Source organism: Eschrichtius robustus, chromosome 6 (genome assembly GCF_028021215.1).
Source record: "Eschrichtius robustus isolate mEscRob2 chromosome 6, mEscRob2.pri, whole genome shotgun sequence".
NCBI classification, from domain to species: domain Eukaryota; kingdom Metazoa; phylum Chordata; class Mammalia; order Artiodactyla; family Eschrichtiidae; genus Eschrichtius; species Eschrichtius robustus.
This window is the reverse complement of record NC_090829.1, coordinates 80,776,839-80,797,840: the sequence shown is the minus strand read 5'-3', so window position 1 is coordinate 80,797,840 and position 21,002 is coordinate 80,776,839. Positions and strand designations below refer to the sequence as shown.

General features: G+C 35.9%; 1 protein-coding gene across 4 annotated transcripts in view; it reads right to left on the bottom strand.

Annotated features, from left to right (window-relative positions):
• Positions 1–21,002, bottom strand: part of GSK3B (glycogen synthase kinase 3 beta) — a 208,712-nt gene that overhangs the window by 20,995 nt on the left and 166,715 nt on the right. For 3 of the 4 annotated variants that reach the window (XM_068546677.1, XM_068546674.1, XM_068546678.1), the window contains exons 9-10: positions 16,278–16,316; positions 13,304–13,490 (exon numbers count right to left, since the gene is read on the bottom strand). In XM_068546677.1, the coding sequence (XP_068402778.1) occupies positions 13,304–13,490; positions 16,278–16,316 (226 nt within the window). The remainder of the gene's footprint in view (positions 1–13,303; positions 13,491–16,277; positions 16,317–21,002) is intronic. The other variant, XM_068546676.1, reaches the window with a different exon arrangement.

Sequence of the window (21,002 nt, the reverse complement as noted above, 5' to 3'; positions counted from 1 at the left end):
TGTTTATTTCCATTCTAATAAGTGTCGCTATTAATAATTCTTATTCCAATAATTTGAAGGAATAATTATACGACCATACTAGCTAAAGGAAGATGTTATCCTCTGAGCTACAAGCAATTCACAGTTACGGTATGGACTAAAAAAAGTTAGGAAATAGTATTTTCTTTAAATTAAAGTAAAATTCACATAATATAAAATCAATCATTTTAAAGTGTATAATTCATGGAATTTAGTACATTCACAATGTTGTACAACCATCACCTCTACCTAGTTTCAAAATATTTTCATCACCGCAAAGGGAAACCTTTAAGCAACTACTCGCCATTCATCCCTCCTGCCAGCCCCTAGTAAGGGAAATATCGTTTTAATGCAGTACTTTACAAAGCCCCTGGCAATACTGATTTATTCAACTTGGTGCCTTAGTAGCTAAATTTTGTACTAAATCTGATACTAAATGATAACCAGATTCTGGTAAAAAGAAGCAACATGCTGATGTCAAGATATATGAAAAATGAATGGGAGGAAAAGCTCAAAACTGAAAGAAGACTATTCATTATCTTTTCCCCTTAAATGAGAAGACATATTAGGTCAGCTCATCAAATAATAACCTTCCCTGAGTTGGAAAATCACTGCCCTAATGATCAGGTTTGAAGAGATGCTGTTTTCTCATAATCAGCTTTAGTAGCTGTTTCAGTTCTCACTGAGGTACAGAAAGAGCCAATGTAGTTTTACTTCAAATCAGTCCAATTTTAATGCACAATCTTATACCTAGGAAAACAAGAGAATCACTGATAATTGCCATGGCTGATGACTTTATGGTTCTAAGAATAAAAATTAATGTAAGATGTGGTAGTTACTCTTCAGTAATCCAAAAGAAAGTCAGACTTACCATCCCAATTAAGATTAAAATCTCCTAAAATAGAAAAGCTTCTTTAAAATCCACCCATCCATCTACCCACCCACACCCTCATCCAACTAACAATACTGAGCATGAAAGATTGTGTTAGGTCCCAGGATAGACAGATAAAAAGATAGTTGTCTTTGTCTGTTCAACAGAAACAGAAAATGGAAGGACAATTACACAAATAAGCTGGCAAGAAAGGCATTCAATCGATTTGAGACTGGGACACTTTTAAATTAAAAGATCTCTATGACCATGCGCCCAACATCTAAAAGAAAATCCAAAAGAGGAAAAGATGACCAAAGATTTTAATATAAGACATTTTGACAGAGCTACAATTGAGATAATCTTTAAAATAAACTGAGTATCAGTGGTCTGTGGTCACATGATGTCCATTTTCTCCCACTCACTCAATCTCTTTTACCAGATCACCTATCCTTGTGTATCTGCATGTCCAATTGAGGGCCATGGTGGTTTTGTCTTATTCTGGTTAAGGTGTATGTACACACACACACACACACACACACACACAGTTGCAGGGTTTGAGAAAAACAATCCTCTTTTTCCCTAGGTGGTAGAGGGGTAACTAATGAAAGTGAAAGATAGGAAACAGTAAAGAAAAGACGACGATAACCAAAAAAAAGGAAGCTATGGGATCCTGGAGGCTTTGCCACATCTAAAGACACAGGGGAGAGGTAAGTAAAGTTCATGAAACAACTTAAAAGACTAAGTTCTTACCCTAGAGTGAACAGTAGATAGCCTTTGGGGGCAGGGAGAACTTTTGTGAAATTTTTGAGTCACACATCCAAAAACTTAAGAAATTCTAAACTGGACAGCCACATATAGCTCTACATCTCTCCAACTTCTATACACCATTGTCCTTTTCTTCTTCCTTAATTATATGTATTCCTTCAGGTCCATTGCTTTCCATCCATTAGCTCTTCTCCACTTCAGAGAGCTTGCTAACTGTCACAGCTTTTGCTTGTGTGAATGAGGAAGCCTCCATGTATTACAGCACTGTTTTCTACACTGCAAGTCTGTCCCTTTTGTGGGGAGAGACTATGGGCACTTCTGTGGGCTGTCACAAGTAGTCCAAAATGCTTGTAATTTTTTTTTTTTTTTTGCATGTAACAATTACAACCTACTCCCAATCTCCCTGTCTATCCATGGCACTGAATAGTAAGGAAACGGAGGCAATGAGTATGGATACAAAATGCACTGAAAGAAAGCAAAAAAAAAGGATGGCATTTTGGATGACAGAAAGAGCAAAGCAATAGACATTTTTAGAATCAGGGAAAGTATATGTATTCTTTTTTTCTTTAAATTTTATTGATTGATTGATTGGCCGTGTTGGGTCTTCACTGCTGTGCGCGGGCTTTCTCTAGTTGCAGTGAGCGGGGCAACTCTTCATTGCGGTGCGTGGGCTTCTCATTGCGGTGGCTTCTCTTGTTGCGGAGCATGGGCTCTAGGCGCTTGGGCTTCAGTAGTTGTTGCATACGGGCTCTAGAGCGCAGGCTCAGTAGTTGTGGCACACGGGCTTGGCTGCTCCGTAGCATGTGGGATCTTCCTGGACCAGGGCTCGAACCCGTGTCCCCTGCATTGGCAGGTGGATTCTTAACCACTGTGTCACCAGGGAAGTCCCAGTATATGTATTCTTAAAGGCAGAGAATATGGAGTGTAGAAGAGATTGAAAATGAAAAGTTAATATTTATTCACTAAATATATGTGTGAGGCTAGAGAGCAGGGAGATTATTAAGGAAACAAGGAAGCCCATAATATAAAAGTGGGTCTAGCTATGGAAAAGAGGTGGGAAGAATAAGAGACTGCATTACTCCAGAGACATGGTTCAAACAAAATGGCAACAGGTTCCAGAATGTTTTAGAAAACTTCATGCATGACAAGGATTTCTTCAACCAATTGAAGATGCCATAAAACTACTCATTAAAAAAAAATCACATAGTAGTTTATGAGGAAACATTATGAATGTTTTGATGGTGTATCAATCATTATGTGGTCCACCATCAAAACATAACGCACAATTCAAACAAAAGTAAAATGAATTTAAAAATAGCTATCAATAAGCCAACCAAGAGAGGTATCAACCAACCAAAAGGTTAACCAAACTCATTTAAATAAATTTTGCTGCACTGTTGACACTAAAAACTATAGAAGAAAAATTCCCATGAAAAGACCACTGTAAGTTAAGCAATCTTTTTAAATGTTAAAAACAAGAACAGAACCTAAATCTAGTTGTTTTGGAGAAACCTGAAGTTTCCCTTAAAGTTTCTCTTCTTCCAAATATAAGATTTCTAAATTTATTGATAAGAAAGGGCGGGTTTTTGTTTTTTTTTTAATTTGCAGGGGTGGGGGATAGGAGTAGGGGTGGGAAGAGGTATATATGTTTGTTCAAAGTGTGTTGTGTGAAAGCTGAGGATAAATTTGAGAATAGCAATCAATGTACAAACCAGAAGGAAGAAATCAACCCTTTATTAACTAGACCTCTTACAGTGATAATAAAATACTAGTCATAAGGTAGAAGGAAATCTTCTTTCTTTGTTATCTTTGAAAGGGCTCAACATACAGACCCCCAAAAGTAGTCACTACAAGAGGCAAACTTTCTTTTTCTTCTATAAGTAGTCTGAGGTTTTCATGTGTGTATCAGGTCTCTTAAGAATAAATGAAAATTGCCAGTGGTTGTCTATACAGTTAAAACTGCTATTTTTTTTCCTATTCACAGAAAATGACTTAACAATGGCATGGTACTTTTTTTTTGAGGAGTAATTCAAATGTTAGGATGGTGAACCTTGATCTTACACACTGAATTCTAATGTTGCTTGTTTGGATATATTTTTTTTAGATGAACAAGTAACCCCATTACAACTGTTTCTCTCCTAACAATTTCAAAGGGCCCAGGAAATCTCTGACCAAGTTCCTAACGTTGACTACATACTCCATACTCATTCAGAAAAGTAAACAAATACTAAACTAATCAGAAGATCAGACAAATAGTAAACAAATTACAAGGCTTGCTCCTGCTGCTTGGTAATATTAGCAATGTTTCATGTGCGGACTACATGATACCTGTAGAAACCCATGACTACTTTGCCTTGGAACTGCCCAAGAGGGAGCATCACAATTTATACCAGTCACCCAAAAAGGTGTGTACTACATTTATAGTAATGCATTGTGTACTACATTTATAGTAATGCATTTGTGTACTACACTTACAGTAATGCATTGTGTACTACATAATGCATTTTGTGTACTACATTTACAAGTTATCTAGCAAAATGTTAGTATTTTTAAAGTCCTGGTGATTAAAAAGAATAAGCTTTAGTAACCTGAAAATCTTAGAACTCCATTCTTGATGAAATGTAATAAGTGTAGCATTTATGTTGAATTCTGCAGGAACCAGTTTGTGGTTTTTTTGTGTCCATTTATACCATGATTTTACATATCTTACCTTTTCATGCTCTATGTTTTTAGCTTTATTTCTCATTTTTTCTTTGTCTTTCTGGAGTCAACATTTTTACAATCAGAATTTTGGAGCTGTATGTGTCTTTGAATATCCTTTAATCCAACTACCTCATCTTTTTAAATCAGTAAACTCAGAGATAGTGTCTTGGCCAAGATCTGCACCTAGTTAGAGAGAGACTGGGAAGGAGACTTTAGGTCTGACGTACTCCATATGCAATACTGCATATCTTTATTGCCTTGGTTATAAATCACATACCACCAGTATTCTGGTCTTCCTGGAAGTGTATCTGTCCAAACTACACACAGAACTTTAAGTCCAGACATTAGTTTTTCATTGTTCGTTCCTATAACATTCCACATTCTCTCCAGTAGTACAGTCGAGGCAGCAGAGACACCGAAATCTCAGGGAAAGGGAAAATAATCCTCATAAATAATTGATAATTTAGATCCTAAAATTTCGAATACAGTCAACACTGTATGTCAGTAGTACTCTAGTTGCCGAAACTAAAACTAACCTGCCCCCTCTTACTGGCACTCATGAATTTCCTAAGCTCTCCCTTGCAGTGTACTTCCTTGGTTTAGCTTTCAATACCTAGAAGAGTACAGCTTACCTCGATATTTTCCTCTTCTAAATTATTCATAAAATATTAAAGAATAATTCTGATACCAATTCTTTTGATAAGTATAAACAGCTCCATCTCTCATTTATTTACTAGAATAATCCTTTTATTTATACCCAAATTTCCTCAAGTCCATTTATCAAGATCTTTTATAGCCATTTTTTCACCCAGAAGAACACAATAGAAAAACAGGGATAGCCACGTGAAAGGTTTATAGTTCAGTTAAAAAAAAAAAAAAAAGAGGGGCACTGCAAGTGAGAGCAGTTTGAGTTTCTCTTTAGGATTTGATTCATATCCTACATATAAATCAAGAATTCCTATCTTATGTAAATTTATTCTTGCTATTGTAAATTATAATAAATCTAAAACCAAAAAGTCCCTACTCAAGGTTAGAATATTAGAAGACACTTCATTACCTCAAGGTGGTTGAAACACTATGTCCACTTTATTTTTTTTTTTAAACTTTTTATTTTATATTGGAGTATAGCCCATTAACAATGTTGTGATATACTATGTCCACTTTAGATGTGGCTGAGGGTAAGACAGGCTAGAAGAAAATGCCCAGGATATAGAAAACCAGGTAAGCAGGTGGGCTGACCATATTTATGCATATCACTATTTCATAACAAAAAAACTGGTTGAAAAATCATTGCTATAAAGATATGGAGCCTCCTAATTATCACAAATAATGAGTTACAACATATTTTATAAATAAGTAGTCTACTGCTTTCAGATGAAGAAGTATAACCCTTTGGTAAGCTGGCCTTCTGTAACACTTGCTTTTGTTGCCCACCCCCAACTTGTCCTCAGCCCCTGTTTTCATCACTCCCTTTTCTTTAACAGTCCTAAACTCATTAAAAAAATCTCTTTCTCTGATCCTTCCCCCATTCCCTTTGCTTTTCTCTTACTCTTCCTTTTACTGTTTTTTTTTTTCACTTGATTTCTGGAACCCCTTTGCTGTCTCATCACTGTTTTCCTCATGTCCGGATACTCTTGTCCATGTATCCCAAGACATCCGTTGTCTGCCTGAGTTTGCATGCTGTTTTCTGAATGCTCCAAATATTCTGTTTTAACTCTCATTTAAGCAGTCCCCCCTTCTTCTGGCCTAACCAATAAGCCACTCTTCCTCCTTGTTCCCCCACAAAACTATCATTCCCTCAGATAACCCAGCTAAGTGGTAGAGCAGTAGACTCTTCAAACTAAGTCACACTAATGTAAACAGTTGATAATCTTTACTTACACCTGCCCAACCCCCATCCTATCCGATGCCCTCAGGGGGACAATGTTTACTAAAATAATTTTACTTGGTAAAATCTCATAAAATTAGGCTAGAAAATTGGAACTGGGGATGTGTGTGGTGGAATTAACTGGAGACACATCTTTAAACATACAAAACTACCCATTTCCAGTATATTCCAGCCTTGGAATAGGTAAGGAATTGGTAAACAAAGAGAAAATCGATCTCTGTTGGGATTTCCTGACTCTATTTGATTCCTAAGGTCTGATTAAGTTATGTTCAACCTTTGAGATCCAATTACTGAGGGAAAGGGAAAGAAGGGTATGGTATGCTAAAGGTCTGTCCTGGTTTCCAATGCCTAGATGCAGGTAATACTGTCAGTTAGGGGATCCTAGAACACAGAAGCCCCAGTGCCAGAAAAAAAGAGAGGTGTAATAGTTATGGATCCAGAAGGTCAGAAGGATCTCAAAGTTTTCTGTCCCATATCTGTTCACCTCTCTTCTCCCTCTAGCTGATGACAGAAACACTTGTTTTGATTATATGAAAGTAATATTAATTAACATTTATGGCTATTTACTCATGGCACAGTAACAAACATCAAATTGTAGTTAGCTATAAGCTTTACTATATTCTACTCAAGTGTTTAATCTTCATAGTTCTGTTCATATGGTAGGTTTACTTGACTAATTAAAACAACAGTACCAACAACTAGAGGGAACATTAGAAATGCCCAATAAGTACAGGTTGCATGAATTAATAAATACTGTGTGTATTTAAAGTAGCAGGTATCAATCACTCAAACAGTCATTGAGCACCTACTATATGTAGATCAGGGATTACCTTTAGTTTATCTGGTGAAAATAGTATAGACTTCACTGAAAATTTGCTGTAAGAATGGAGGAGGGGGTTTCCCTGGTGGCGCAGTGGTTGAGAGTCTGCCTGCTAATGCAGGGGACACGGGTTCGAGCCCTGGTCTGGGAAGATCCCACATGCCGCGGAGCAACTAAGCCCGTGTGCCACAACTACTGAGCCTGCGCGTCTGGAGCCTGTGCTCCGCAACGGGAGAGGCCGCGACAGTGAGAGGCCCACGCACCGCGATGAAGAGTGGCCCCCCCGCTTGCCGCAACTAGAGAAAGCCCTCGCACAGAAACGAAGACCCAACATAGCAATCAATCAATAAATAATTAAAGTGTACAGTGGTAATAAATAAATAAATAAATAAATAAATAAATAAATAAATGACTGATTCTCTTTAAAAAAAAAAAAAAAAAAAGAATGGAGGAGGGTTTTATTCTACCTACATACAGCAGAACCTCACTAATGACACCCTCCATCCCCCGCTACCTCTGCCCCCACGTTTCCTATCTCTGCACTCTCTCTAGCTATACAACCAACTGGAAAGTCAGTTCTCCTTCTTCATTCTCTTGAATTAGCCAGTTTTATTCTGATCATCCATTAATTGCTATTAATTAGCATGTGCTTTAAAGTTGCATCTGCACAACAGTTACATCTTTGCCTTAGTAAATAAGATGACTATTTGCAAAGACTGCTCCGAAATCAGAATAGGGAGGATCAAACAGAAATAACACAAATTGTTGACATCAAGTAGCACCTCTTTCCTGGACAGCTGTGTCCTTATATGGAAACACTGTTCAAGTATAATAGTGATCTAGAAGGATAGGGAGAAAGTACTACTAAGTGATCATAGCCCAGTTTCAGAATGGCTGCTAAGACAGGGCAGCATTTAACAACTTTAATAAAGAAGGGCCATATTACAAAATGATGTCATGTTCAACTTAATACATTGAATTTTATGAAAAACCAATTCAAGGATATATTCACGGGGCCCATTCCAAGAGGTACAAAGATTCATGCACATCCTTTTCACTGATATCCACAGAATCACATAAAGAGTCTGACAGTCACAGAGATTGCATGCCACGTCTACATATACCACATCCATGTATACACATATTCTTCAGCTCCTCAAAGTCATATGCACATTCAGACATACACAGAGTCATATTTATGTTTGATATTCTGGGCAAATATAAAAAGTTGAAATATCAAAATAAAACATTCCTCATTCCTTTTTAAAAACTTATAACTATTAGATATGTGTGAACAAAGTCTGAATTAAATTATTTACTCTTTAAAGTGAGCCTTTTCTTTACTTTAGTTGATTCTATTATTTGACAATATGAAAACTGCCCACTCACAAAACTCCTTCCAATATTTTAGAGACCATATTCTAAAATCTAAGCCAATTTACTTTCATGCTAATCTGTCTTATGAACACAATTTATTAAAGAACAGGTAAATAGTATTTACCAGGTTCTAAATCATTATACTGCAGTAAGCCTTAGGATCAAATGAGATACCACTTCACACCCACTGAGACAGCTATTTAAAAAAAAAAGGAAGACAAGTATTTGTGAGGATGTGAAGAAATGGGGACCCTTGTAACATTGCTGGTAGGAATGTAAAATGTGCAAGCCATTGTGCAAAATGGTTTGGTGGTTCCTCAAGAAATTAAACATAGAATTACCATATGACTCAAAAAAACTGAAAACAAGTATCCAAACAAATTCATACTTGTACACAATGGTCATAGCAGCACTATTCACAATAGCCAGAAGGTAGAAACAAACCAAATGTCCATCAGTACATGAATGGATAAACAAAATGTGGTATATCCCTATGCTATGGACTGAAGGTTTGTATCCCCTTAAACTTCATATGCTGAAGCCCTAATCCACAATGTGATGGTATCTGGAAGTGGAGCCTTTGGGAGGAAATTTGGTCATGAGGGTAGAACCCTCATGAATGGGATTAGTGGCCTTATAAGAAGCGACACAAGAGAGGTGATCTCTCTTCACCATATGAGCAAGAAAGTAGCCATCTGCAAACCAGGAAGTGGGCCTTTGCTGAACACTGAATTTGCCGGCATCTTGATCTTGATGTTCCCAGCCTCCAGGACCGTGAGAGATAAATGTTTGCTGCTTAAACCTAAGTGTCCATCGACAGATGAATGGATAAAGAAGATATGGTACATATATACAATGGAATATTACTCAGCCATAAAAGAAACAAAATTGAGTTATCTGTAGTGAGGTGGATGGACCTAGAGTCTGTCATACAGAGTGAAGTGAGTCAGAAAAAGAAAAACAAACATCGTATGCTAACACATATATATGGAATCTAAAAAAAAAATTGGTTCTGAAGAACCTAGGGGCAGGACAGCAATAAAGATGCAGACGTAGAGAATGGACTTGAGAACACGGGGAGGGGGAAGGGTAAGCTGGGACGAAGTGAGAGAGTGGCATGGACTTATATATACTACCAAATGCAAAATAGATAGCTAGTGGCAAGCAGCCGCATAGCACAGGGAGATCAGCTCGGTGCTTTGTGACCACCTAGAGGGGTGGGATAGGGAGGGTGGGAGGGAGATGCAAGAGGGAGGAGATATGGGGATATATGTATATGTATAGCTGATTCACTTTTTTATACAGCAGAAACTAACACACCACTGTAAAGCAATTATACTCCAATAAAGATGTTTAAAAAATAAATAAATGTTTGTTGCTTAATCCACCTAGTCTATGGTATTTTGTTAATAGTTGCCTGAACTGATTAAGACATGATATAATGAAATATTATTCTGCCATAAAAAGGAATGAAACACTGATACATGCTACAACATGGATGAGCCCTGAAAACATGTTAAGTGAAAGAAGCCAGACACAAAAGGTCTCACATTATGTGATTCCATCATATGAAATACCCGGAATAGGTAAATCTATAGAGACAGAAAGCAGACTGGTGGCTGCCAAGGGCTGAAGGAGGGATTAATGGAGACTGAGTGCTTAATGGGTACGGAGTTTTCTTCAGGAGCAATGAAAATGTTTTGGAATTTGACAGAGGTGATAGCTGCACAACACTGTGAATGTATTAAACACCACTGGATTGTTTACTTTAAAATGGTTCATCTTATGCTATGTGAATTTTATCTCAGTTTTTAAAAAAGTTTAGAAATTCATAAAATAACAAACCTAGTTGTTTTAAATTTTATTTTCTTTAATAGAAAATTATTAGCCAGTGACTAAAGAATCAAATGTAATTACTTCGAAAATGGTGCATGGTAACAGTGAAGCTGAATCCTGGATTTTTAAATCTGATCAAAGAAAGGTTTAAGCAGCATCTCATTTTCAATCAACACATACAGGTGCACACGCACATTGAAGAGTATGTATCAAAATATGTCTCAATTTAAGGAGAATTATTCTCCAAAATGTATCCATCATAAATATCATCTTGTATGCATTTGAGTTTCTACCAAGTTGTTCACTTGACAAGGGGCTGTCTTGATTTGTGTATTCTGAGAAACAAAGTACTTGCTGGAGAAGATACTTAGCATGAGAAAAAACTCAATCAAGGATTCCCTTCAAAATTTGGGAAACTTTAAAGTTACCTGACAAAAATGGTAAAAAAAAGAGGTAAAGAAATTTAGCACATTGGGGCTTCCCTGGTGGCGCAGTGGTTAAGAATCCGCCTGCCAATGCGGGGGACACGGGTTCAAGCCCTGGTCCGGGAGGATCCCACATGCCGCGGAGCAACTAGGCCCGTGCGCCACAACTACTGAGCCTGCGCTCTGGAGCCTGCGAGCCACAACTACTGAGCCCACGAGCCACAACTACTGAATCCCGCATGCCTAGAGCCCGTGCTCTGCAACAAGGGAAGCCACTGCAATGAGAAGCCCGCGCACCGCAACGAAGAGTGGCCCCCGCTCGCCACAACTAGAGAAGGCCTCGGGCAGCAACAAAGATCCAACCCAGCCAAAAATAAATAAATAAATAAATTAATTAATTAAAAAAAAAAATGAAATTTAGCACTGACTTAGTAGTTTCTGATGTCAAGACTCCACAGTTCCACTGGATGTCACTGCATACAAAAGCCTTTTAGATACCACTTTAAAAAGCAATCCACTAAATAATTATATTATGCAGACAATAAACATATACTTACAGTACAAAAAGGAAAACAATGTATTATGTTATGTAAATGGATACATGTAGAATTTCCAATGGTGGTCTCAGACAGATTCAAAAAGTGCTTCATATTAAAAACTTCAGGTGATGTAACCTAAAAAACTATACAGATGGTTCAAAAAGTAGCTCTACTGATAACAAAGACACAGATGTAAAAGATGCATATAGAGTTTGAAAAAAATTGTTTTATGAAATTTGAGATGTAAAAAAAATTCCTAACCTAATATTAACTTTATATAATATATACTTTTAAATATATTCAAGTTAACAAAAAGAACCCTTTTGGGATCTTCTACATGGGAAAATAGAGGATCACTTTATATTCAAGGATTACCAGCTTTAGCATTAGAAAAAAGATTGAAAAGAGCTACACCATAAAATGCTAAAAGTGATTATTTTGAACGCTAAAAGTAATTACTTCGGGATTGTGATTTTAATTTTCTCTACTTCCTCTGCATTTTCAACATTTTCTTCCATCTACATGTATTACTCGATTAAAACAAAAGCAGTAAGAATTAAAAATAAAATTTATTTTCTCAAGAGGTCTAAAACTTGTATGACATGGAATCAATGAATTTCTGTTCTGGAAGAGGCCAAGAGTCTCCCAGTCTAACCTTCTGCCAAATCGGAATCATCTTATCTACAATATTTGACATCATCCAGCTTTTCCCTGATATACAGATCAATATTCTGAAAACAGCTTGTTCCACTATTACCAGTTGAAAACTTCTTTATTGATTCATCAATAATATTATTTAGTCTCTATTTATGCCAGGGGCTGAGGTCTTTATTTGAGGTATTTTTCTCAGGAGTCCCTTAAGTCTTCACTTTTCCAGGCTCTATATCCAATTCTGCTCCTTTGTATACCCTACCTGGCATTCATTAACATTCTTCTTAGAGAGGCATAGCCAGGACTTAAAACAACATTCCAAATGATTTCTGATCAGCCCTAGTCAAAATTAATAGTCCCAGGATACCTGAACATTTTTCTTAGATGAACGTAGACTACATCAGCATTGCCAGCATTACGTAATAGTGACAGCTTAAGATTATAGTCAACTGAATCATCCAGGTCTATTTTACTAGCAACTTAGATGTCCCAAATCTAAAGTTTAAGCAGCGCATTTTTCCACAATCAATTTTAGAAAAGTTTAAATATGGGGGAAAAATTGGGCTTTATAATAAAGGAAATATATCTATTTCCTCATCACAGAAAGCTCTCCATCCCCCTTCTACATTTTTAGCTTGACTAATCAATCAAAACAAGCAATCTATTTATTCCTTGTTTTATCTATAGGGAATTGTACACATTTAATGTTCAGTTTAGGAAGAAAATCATATCATCAAAGGCAGTGTGGTTGATGAATGAATGAAAAATGAACACAGAAATGGTGAAGAAATGACTATCCCTGGGCTTTTTAGAAACCACCAACGCACAAACTTAGTTTTCCAATCAGTGTTTTCTCAGCAGCAATGATGCCAAGTCCCAGAAGGGATGAGAATTTCTCTTCTACATCCCTTATATATAAAGTTATATTAAGTTCCAAGAAGGGGTTTATAGGACTCTAGTTTTCCCCTTCTGTATAATGTCTAAAATTACAAAAATACAGCCACCAATTTATTCCCAGGTTAAAAAAACTTGATATAAATCCTTGGGAAGCAAGAAATTTTAATATTCTAAGTTTCAGATGCAAAGCTGAAGGTTAAATTATACGTTAGTCTTACTAGTGATAAACCTCACTCAGTGAAATCTCTATATAACTTCTCCAAGTGCCAAGATTTATCATAATCTGCTAAAAATTAGAGAAGCTATGCCTATTTGAAACTTTTTACCTGCCATTATTTTGTTCAAAACCATACAAGTGGTAGCCTAATAAGTGGTTAGATAGGATGCTTTCTACCTGCATAAGTACTTAATATGCCTACTTTTATCCTACACAGATTTAATTAACAGAGTGTCACTTCACACACATCTGTAATTTTCCCAGAAATGGTAAAAGAATTAAGTGTTAGGAGTTACCTTGAGTGGTGAAGTTGAAGAGTGCAGGTGTGTCTCGCCCATTTGGTAGTTTGACATTTGGGTCCCGTAATTCATCAAAAAATGAATGTGCACAAGCTTCCAGTGGTGTCAATCGGGCAGTTGGGGTATACTCCAGCAGACGGCTACATAGTGCAATCGCCTCTGGTGGAGTTCGAGGTCGGAAGACCTACAGCATAAAAAAAGAGAAGGTACAATTAATGTTTCCTTGTAAGAATCTTAGCAAATTATCCTCTGAGTACTGAGTTAATTCCCACCATGTACAAAAACATGGTTGCATTTGTGAAAGGAACCTTCTAGAATAAAAGGAGTTAACTGTATATGATTTACCACAGTGATGTGAACTGCTAATTAAAGACTATATGAGAAAAGCTCAGAGAAAAAACTAGGGGAAATGGAAAAAAATCTATATATGCTAATCATAAAGCAGTACAATCAAACATGCACACAAAATGTGACAGGCACAAAAGAAAGCCTGGGTTCTGGAGGCAAGCACAACTAGAAGAATACAAAATTAATTTTAAAGTTTTGACTGCTGTGGCAATAGATAAAAGGTTGCCTCTTTTGTGTGATTTTTTTAGCAACGATTATGGATAATGGACAGCACTGTTCAAATTTTGGCAATTAATATCTTTTAAAAAAGAAAAGCTGTTTTACTCTTGGTCTATAAATATTAATGATTTGGTATTAACTCTTCAATAAGCAGAGACTATTGTTATTTGAAGAAATTCTTGAATATCCAGAACTTCGTAAAATGTCCAAAATTGTTTTCTCAGGTAGCTGTTGTCATGAACACGGCCAGTTTACCCTCATTTGAATAAATATTCTAGGGTTTTAATCAGGAATAGAGAAACGTATTTTTCATTAAGAGCTATTAACTCACAGAAAAAGTAAATTGAAAGCTATACTGAAGCAAAATGCAAATAAATAAATTTGCTGAAAGGAATAGAAAGCTTTCTACTCATCTATGTCTTAAAACTCCTAATAAATACATGAAACTATGAAAAATATACTGTGTTCTAAATTATGGACAGTTAAAGAATAACAGCAGAAGGGGAAAAACAAATAAACGAACAGAAAGCCTTTGAAACTAAAGAAAAATGAAACATATATCCCTTGACAGGAAGAACACAGAATCAAATAGAAGGTGTAGTAGTGGCAGTGGTGGAGGTGGACAGACACATAAAGAGAAAGAGATGTGTAAAAATGGAGGGAAATAGACCTAAAAGTAAGGAAAGGACATGTAGATTGTGACAAGGCACAGAGGAGCGTGGGAGGCTTAAGTTTTCCTAAGAGAAAGGCTCAGGTAACAACATTTGGCTATTCGCCTAGGCTGAAAGCAGGAGAACTGGTTACTACTACAGAACTCATTAGGTTATAAGAGACTATTTATAAGAGTACTCTACTCTGAAAATCTTTTTTTATTCCTTTTGTTTTTACACAAAGTTTATTATTAATAAAGATATTTTCCATGGAAATTGAGAAATTGGTTGGGTAGGATATTAGAAATTTATTTCCAAACATTAAAGGCCTTAGTTAATTTATTTGGCTTGTTAGGAAACCCTCTCTCTAAGGTCAAAAACTGCTTTATCTTTATTCTTTTGAGTAATCTGACTTGCCTCAGTCAAGGAGTTACTGTATTATTTGAAATGTTTAGATCTTACACTGTTCTTAGTCATTTTCCCCTTTCTTGCTCCCCAGCCAGAACCATAATCAAAGTGTGAAAGAAAATAATCAGTGGAAATATTTAGAAAATTTTTCATAAAAATATTAAGCACTACTGACATATTTTATCCCTGAGGGCAATTTGCATTTGACAGCATATGGATTTATTTTGCTAGCTAGTCTAATAAAAATGTCTCTGCACCAATATGGTAACACATAAGTAGAATTAAAAGTACCACCACCAAAAGCAGAAATAAATATCTTCTAACATTTAAATGCAGGGTAGCTAGACAGCGAGTGTAGTTTAAATGAAAAAAAAAATTTGTGTTATTGCTATTAATAAATCAGTATTGTAAGCTTATTTCTGATTATTAAAAAAAAAAGTCATCCACATCTTTCTGGTTTCTTACTGGCTACAAGTGACCATCCATGTTGGTACTAAGACACATATTAGCTTATTCTTGCCAGGGAATCCTAACTCACAGTATCAAAGAGTTAAAAACAATAAAGAAAAGAATTCATTCCAAGAGCCTAAAATCAAGACTTAACCTGCCTTTTAAAAATGTATCCATTATTAATTTAAACCCCTTGAGAGATTCTTGATGAGAAAAGTCTTGGTTCAGTAATCTATGGATAAAAGTTAAGTGGAAAATTATGTGGGGTCAAAACCCAGTGCACCCAAAGTCCAGATTTCTGACCATAAGACTGGGTGTGATAGCATGCAACTTTCAAAAATTACAGGCCAAACTAGAAATAGCTCTTCTGAATTATGTTTGTGTCTAAAGAAAAGGAAACCAGTAACTATTGAGATTTGGCTTTTTTTTTTTTTTTTTTGGCCGCAATGCGCGGCATGCGGAACTTCCCCAACCAGGGATCGAACCCGTCCCCACTTCAGTGGAAATACAGAGTCTTAACCACTGTACTGCCATGGAAGTCCTTGGCTTTTAGTTTCTGCTGCTTTTCATTCCTTACTCATTTAAATTGCCTAACACTTGGAATTTTTGGTTCTGTGGATCTTTGTCATATTTATTCTTGTAAAAATAATAATTTTTAAACCCCTCAACTCCTAAACTTCGGATTAGATGTCAATAAATCACTCAGGAAACTGACAATCTAAATATACTATAAGCAAAACCTATACCATACAGTGAGTAAAAACAGAAATCACAGCTACCTACATTGTTTTTACTATTACATTTCAAGAATGAATAACTAGCCTTTCAAAAAAAGTTTTCCCCCTAGTTTTATAGACCTGCCCTGAAATTTTGGGAAAAAAAAATTAAGTACATACCCGAACTCCTGAGGTGAAATGTCCTGTTCCTGACGAATCCTAAAGATGAGAATGCAGTGAAATAATCCAAACAGGGGAAGTCAATCCAAAAGAGAATAGTCCAGCAAGGAAAAATATATCCAATGTTATAAGAAATCCATGGTGTGGGGGGGGGGACATAGAAAATGTTTATACAGTTATAAACTTTAAACATCAGTCTCCACAGTAGCAAGTCCAAGTTTTAAAAATTATTTCACCACAGTGTATGCAAAAAAATTTGATTGCGCAATGGTGAGGCACAGTAAAGAAACATTTTAATTTTAGTTAATCATGGTCCGATGCCAGTGCGTTTATTAAAAAAATACAAAACCAAAAAAAGTTAAAATCAAAATGAAATCTAGAAGTAAAGTTCCCAAAGTAAAGTGTTTGGTCTTCTACGACCTGGATTCATTGTCCATTGACATGGCTTGGGAGGGGGCATATCAGACTGCTTTTAAAGATACGAGTTCTCAATTTGCTAATTTTCTCTATTAATGAATTTCAGTACACAGTATAAACATTTTTTTCTAAATTATTAGTGATGAGAGAAAAGTAATAAATATATTTAATTTATATTACTATAGATTTCAAGCCAGATATTTTCAATTTGTGTGAGCTAAGAAGGATCAGGCCACCGCGGATTATTCTCCATTTTGGATTGACTTCCCTGCTAAGAGATATTTACTGACATTCTCATTATCTTAGAGGACTCTTCAGGAAATTGACATATCACCTCAGGAGTGCGGGTATAAACTTACTTTTTCTATTGTGGGCTTTGCCCCCTGATACCCTTGCACCCATTACTTAGGAAAAATCATGAACATTCTTTCTTTTTGGAAAAACTCACTGAAAAAAATTCTATATCTTTGAGCACTACAAATTCAACACAGTTCCATCTGCAAATATGCCCAATTCACCCACCAAAAGCTAAACAAAAATATATACAATGAACAATACAACTAAGGGACGGTCACAGTTATAGGTGACATGCATAGTAATGTACACCAACACCTAGGCACAACGGAGCCAATTATGCAAAAGGGAGGTAGTAGGGTCTATTATGTCTAGGTATTGAGAACAAAAAATGGCAGACCTCACCAGTAGCTGTGAATTCCCTTGGCTAGTCTAAGAGAATTTAACATTCTTTTAGGATAGTTTCCAGTGGGGGAATTAAATATTTTGCAAAAATAAATAATCCGCGGATTATTTTTAGTCTGCAGACTAAAATTTAGTACACGGAGTAAAATCCGGCCCATCAGGATAAAAATCTCTCATGAACTTAAAACACAACCAGGTGGACAAAAATAGAAAACCAGACTAAAAAAACTGAGAGCACAAAGTAAGACTCAACTGGGCCAACTAACAATTAGTGCGCAGACTAAATATGGCCAGCCAAGAATGTCAGCAAGGCCATGAAGAGCCCAAAACACCCCCTGTAAAAACTAAAACCAAAAATAAATAAATAAAACAAAACAGAACAAAGCAAAAAATAAATAAACAAAAGAAGGAAAGAAAACAAAAGAGAAAGGAAAAACTGAAAAGAACCAAAACACTGACATGAACTTTTAAGTGATTCAAATACTACCTCACCTGTGCAGCAACTCATTTTCTTAAATTGAAACAAACTCTCATCACAAATACTAGTCTATAGAAGAAACTAAGAGAAAAAATTCATTTTTTTCCAAAATAAATTCTCTGTGGTACTGAACAAATGCAAACGAGCCCTTAACAGAAGAATTATTCAAAATAAATTTGCATTTGGATAACTCAGAAAGGACAGAGGTAATTTTCTCCTTTACATGTCCTAGAATAGACTTTTGCCATCAAACATCAAATATCAACCTGGAGCTAATTGTTATGACTGAATCATAAGCCCCTTAAAATTACCATTTATAAATGGTCATATATACCACATCAAGGCCTATGGTTGATTCTCATAGCATCAGCTTTCAACAATTCCACTGTATTAAACAGCCAACCGGAGCAATGTAAGAATGCCTATGGGCAATGATAATTAATCTAAGTAGAATGCAGAACAAGTACTGTGCCTGTTTCGAACAGCTACTCCTCCCAAGTTTTCATTGTGATAAATGTACAATACAGACACTGTTCTCTGGTCATACACAAAATACACAAGCATCCAATGTTAAAAACTGATACACCATGAACACTCCTGAAGAGCAACCCTAATACATAAAATTATTTGCAATTTGTAAGCCTAAATACAGGACTAAAAGTGAGACAATGCCATGGATTTGCTGACTAGTTAATTATGTTAATTAATCAAGTTAATTAAGAAAAGAACTTAAGTCTACTGAAGTGCTCATGTGCAGTACATAATTCATAAGAAACAAAAACATCCTTTCCTTAGCCACAGCAGAGCCAGCATTCAATACATTTCAGCTGCACTAATTAAAAGGCTTATGGAACTTTCCTGAGCTCTAATACACATAAGGAATATCATACGTGTGTTGATATCAGCATTTAACTATGAAATGAAATTTCTCCCTCTAATCTCATTTACTGATAAAATAGTACTATACTATAGAAGTGTGACTTACCAAATGTCCACTTATCCAATCTAATCTTTCATTGTTCATAAAATGGTTACTATAGTCAGGTTGACCTTCCTAAGAATATAATATTTTCTTTTCATCCACACCTCCTTATTTTAAGGGATAGTCCCCTAAACTACAGCAATTCCTATCTTTAGCGACACCTAAGCAAATCTAAATCCTCCTTCAACAGTACCCACCCTCACTCCCCATAACCCTTCTATCACCGTTAAAGGAGGCTTCCTTTTTCCCTCCACCACCCACGCTAGAAATCTCCCCTATAATACCTAGAGTATGTGAAACACCTTTGAATACCAATAGCACATAATCAAGTATATGGTTATATATTATTCAATACTTGCTTCAACTGAGTCAGTTATATCATCTCTAAGTTTTTCAAAGAGGAGGACTATATATTTTAGTTCTTTTGCATCCTTTATGGTAGCCAGCACAACACTGATTACATAGGAGATAAGTGTTTTAAAGAACAATTAAGTCAGAAACAGATTTTTGCCTTCTTTTTCAATCCACCCTCAACCCTATCTTTTGCTCCCCACAAGTGATCTTGAAACTTATGTCTTAGCATTCTTTCTTTTTTATATTATTCTTCCCACATATGGACTAGCCACACTAGTAGCTGGATTTTAATGTGCAATAGTTTCCAAAGAAATAGGGGTAAAGCCAGCATAAACAGAAAAGTGAGGAGGTCTATTCACATAGGAAAATAGATGATGTAGGTAGAAAATTCAGTAGAGAACGTAGTATATTTATGAGACAAGTGACAATGTACTAGTTGAGGTCAGCATGCAGATGGGGTTGAGTAATAATATAGAAATTGATTACCTAAGCAATAGAACAAAACAGACAAGTGGCAGACTTATGAACCAACAGAAATCCCCAACACAGTTTTATGCTTTCTGGAATACATGCGAGCAAAACAAGGCAGATAGACCAGAAAGGTAGAGTGGACTTGCAAAAAAAAAAAGTTTGACAGCAATTTTTGTTTTGCGCTCTCTAAGACCCTCTGAAGACATTTTTGGTAAAGTGTGAAACTGTAGTTAGAACAGGTAAGTTTACCAAGTGAAAAATCTTGTATTCAAAGGCTCAGGGAATAAAAACCAACATTATGAAGAAAGTCTTTTAAAAAAAATTATAGTGGGGCTTTTTGGTTTAGCTTTAAGCATAGAGAATACTACATATAATAAGCAGCTCATCTGGTCTGAGTCCTTGATGGTTGAAATAACCTCAATTTTCTGCTTACTCTATTAGCTAGCTGGAAACACTAGTATTCATTCATTTCACAGCATGTGGCCTGTGTTCTAAGAAATCAAGTATGTAAGGATTGATTTTTGTAGATAAGGCTTTCTGGGATATTTAACCAATGATCCAAGGTCCTCACATACCCTAAAGACAATTAACTATTAAGTAAACTTAATACTTAATATTAAGTTTTGGCATACATACTCATGGTATGCCAAAAACTCAGCAACAAACATTTTGAGGTAATAGATATTCATTTTATTACTACCATTACAAAAGAGAAATTAGAAACTGCTATAATACATATGGTATGAATTGATAGGTACTACAGGAGTTATGTGGTGGGAATAATCACGTAGAATTTGGATAATTAGAAAATGCTTCACGGGAGAAGTGAGATTTGAGGTCTTGACAGAAGGTCAAGACTTGGTAAGCAGAGAAAAAAAGAACATTCTAAGTGTTCACTAGGAAGAGGTAGAAACGAATGTGGCTTCTCTGGGGAACCATTAGGAGAACAGTTTGATTAGACCAAAAAATTCAGCATGACTGCGTGATCCCTTCAAAGTGAGGACAACACTGTCATATGTAGCTAACATATTAAACAGCAGCACTAGGTCAACTGAAAGAGACCAAGGCCCTTGGGATTCTAATCTACTTCCTACTAACCAGATATATCATTTATGAATTTCATTACTCTGAAAGAATATACAGACATCTGTATTACCTAACTGACCTCACAGGATTACTTATTACTGGGATAAAGGGGAATACTTGTTTTAACTTTAAACAAAACATTACTCAAAATTGGGAAGAAATTTATATAACTATTACAATGTAACCTTATTAGAAACCCTTAATCTACCCTAACTAAACACTAAGCTTTTAAATTCAT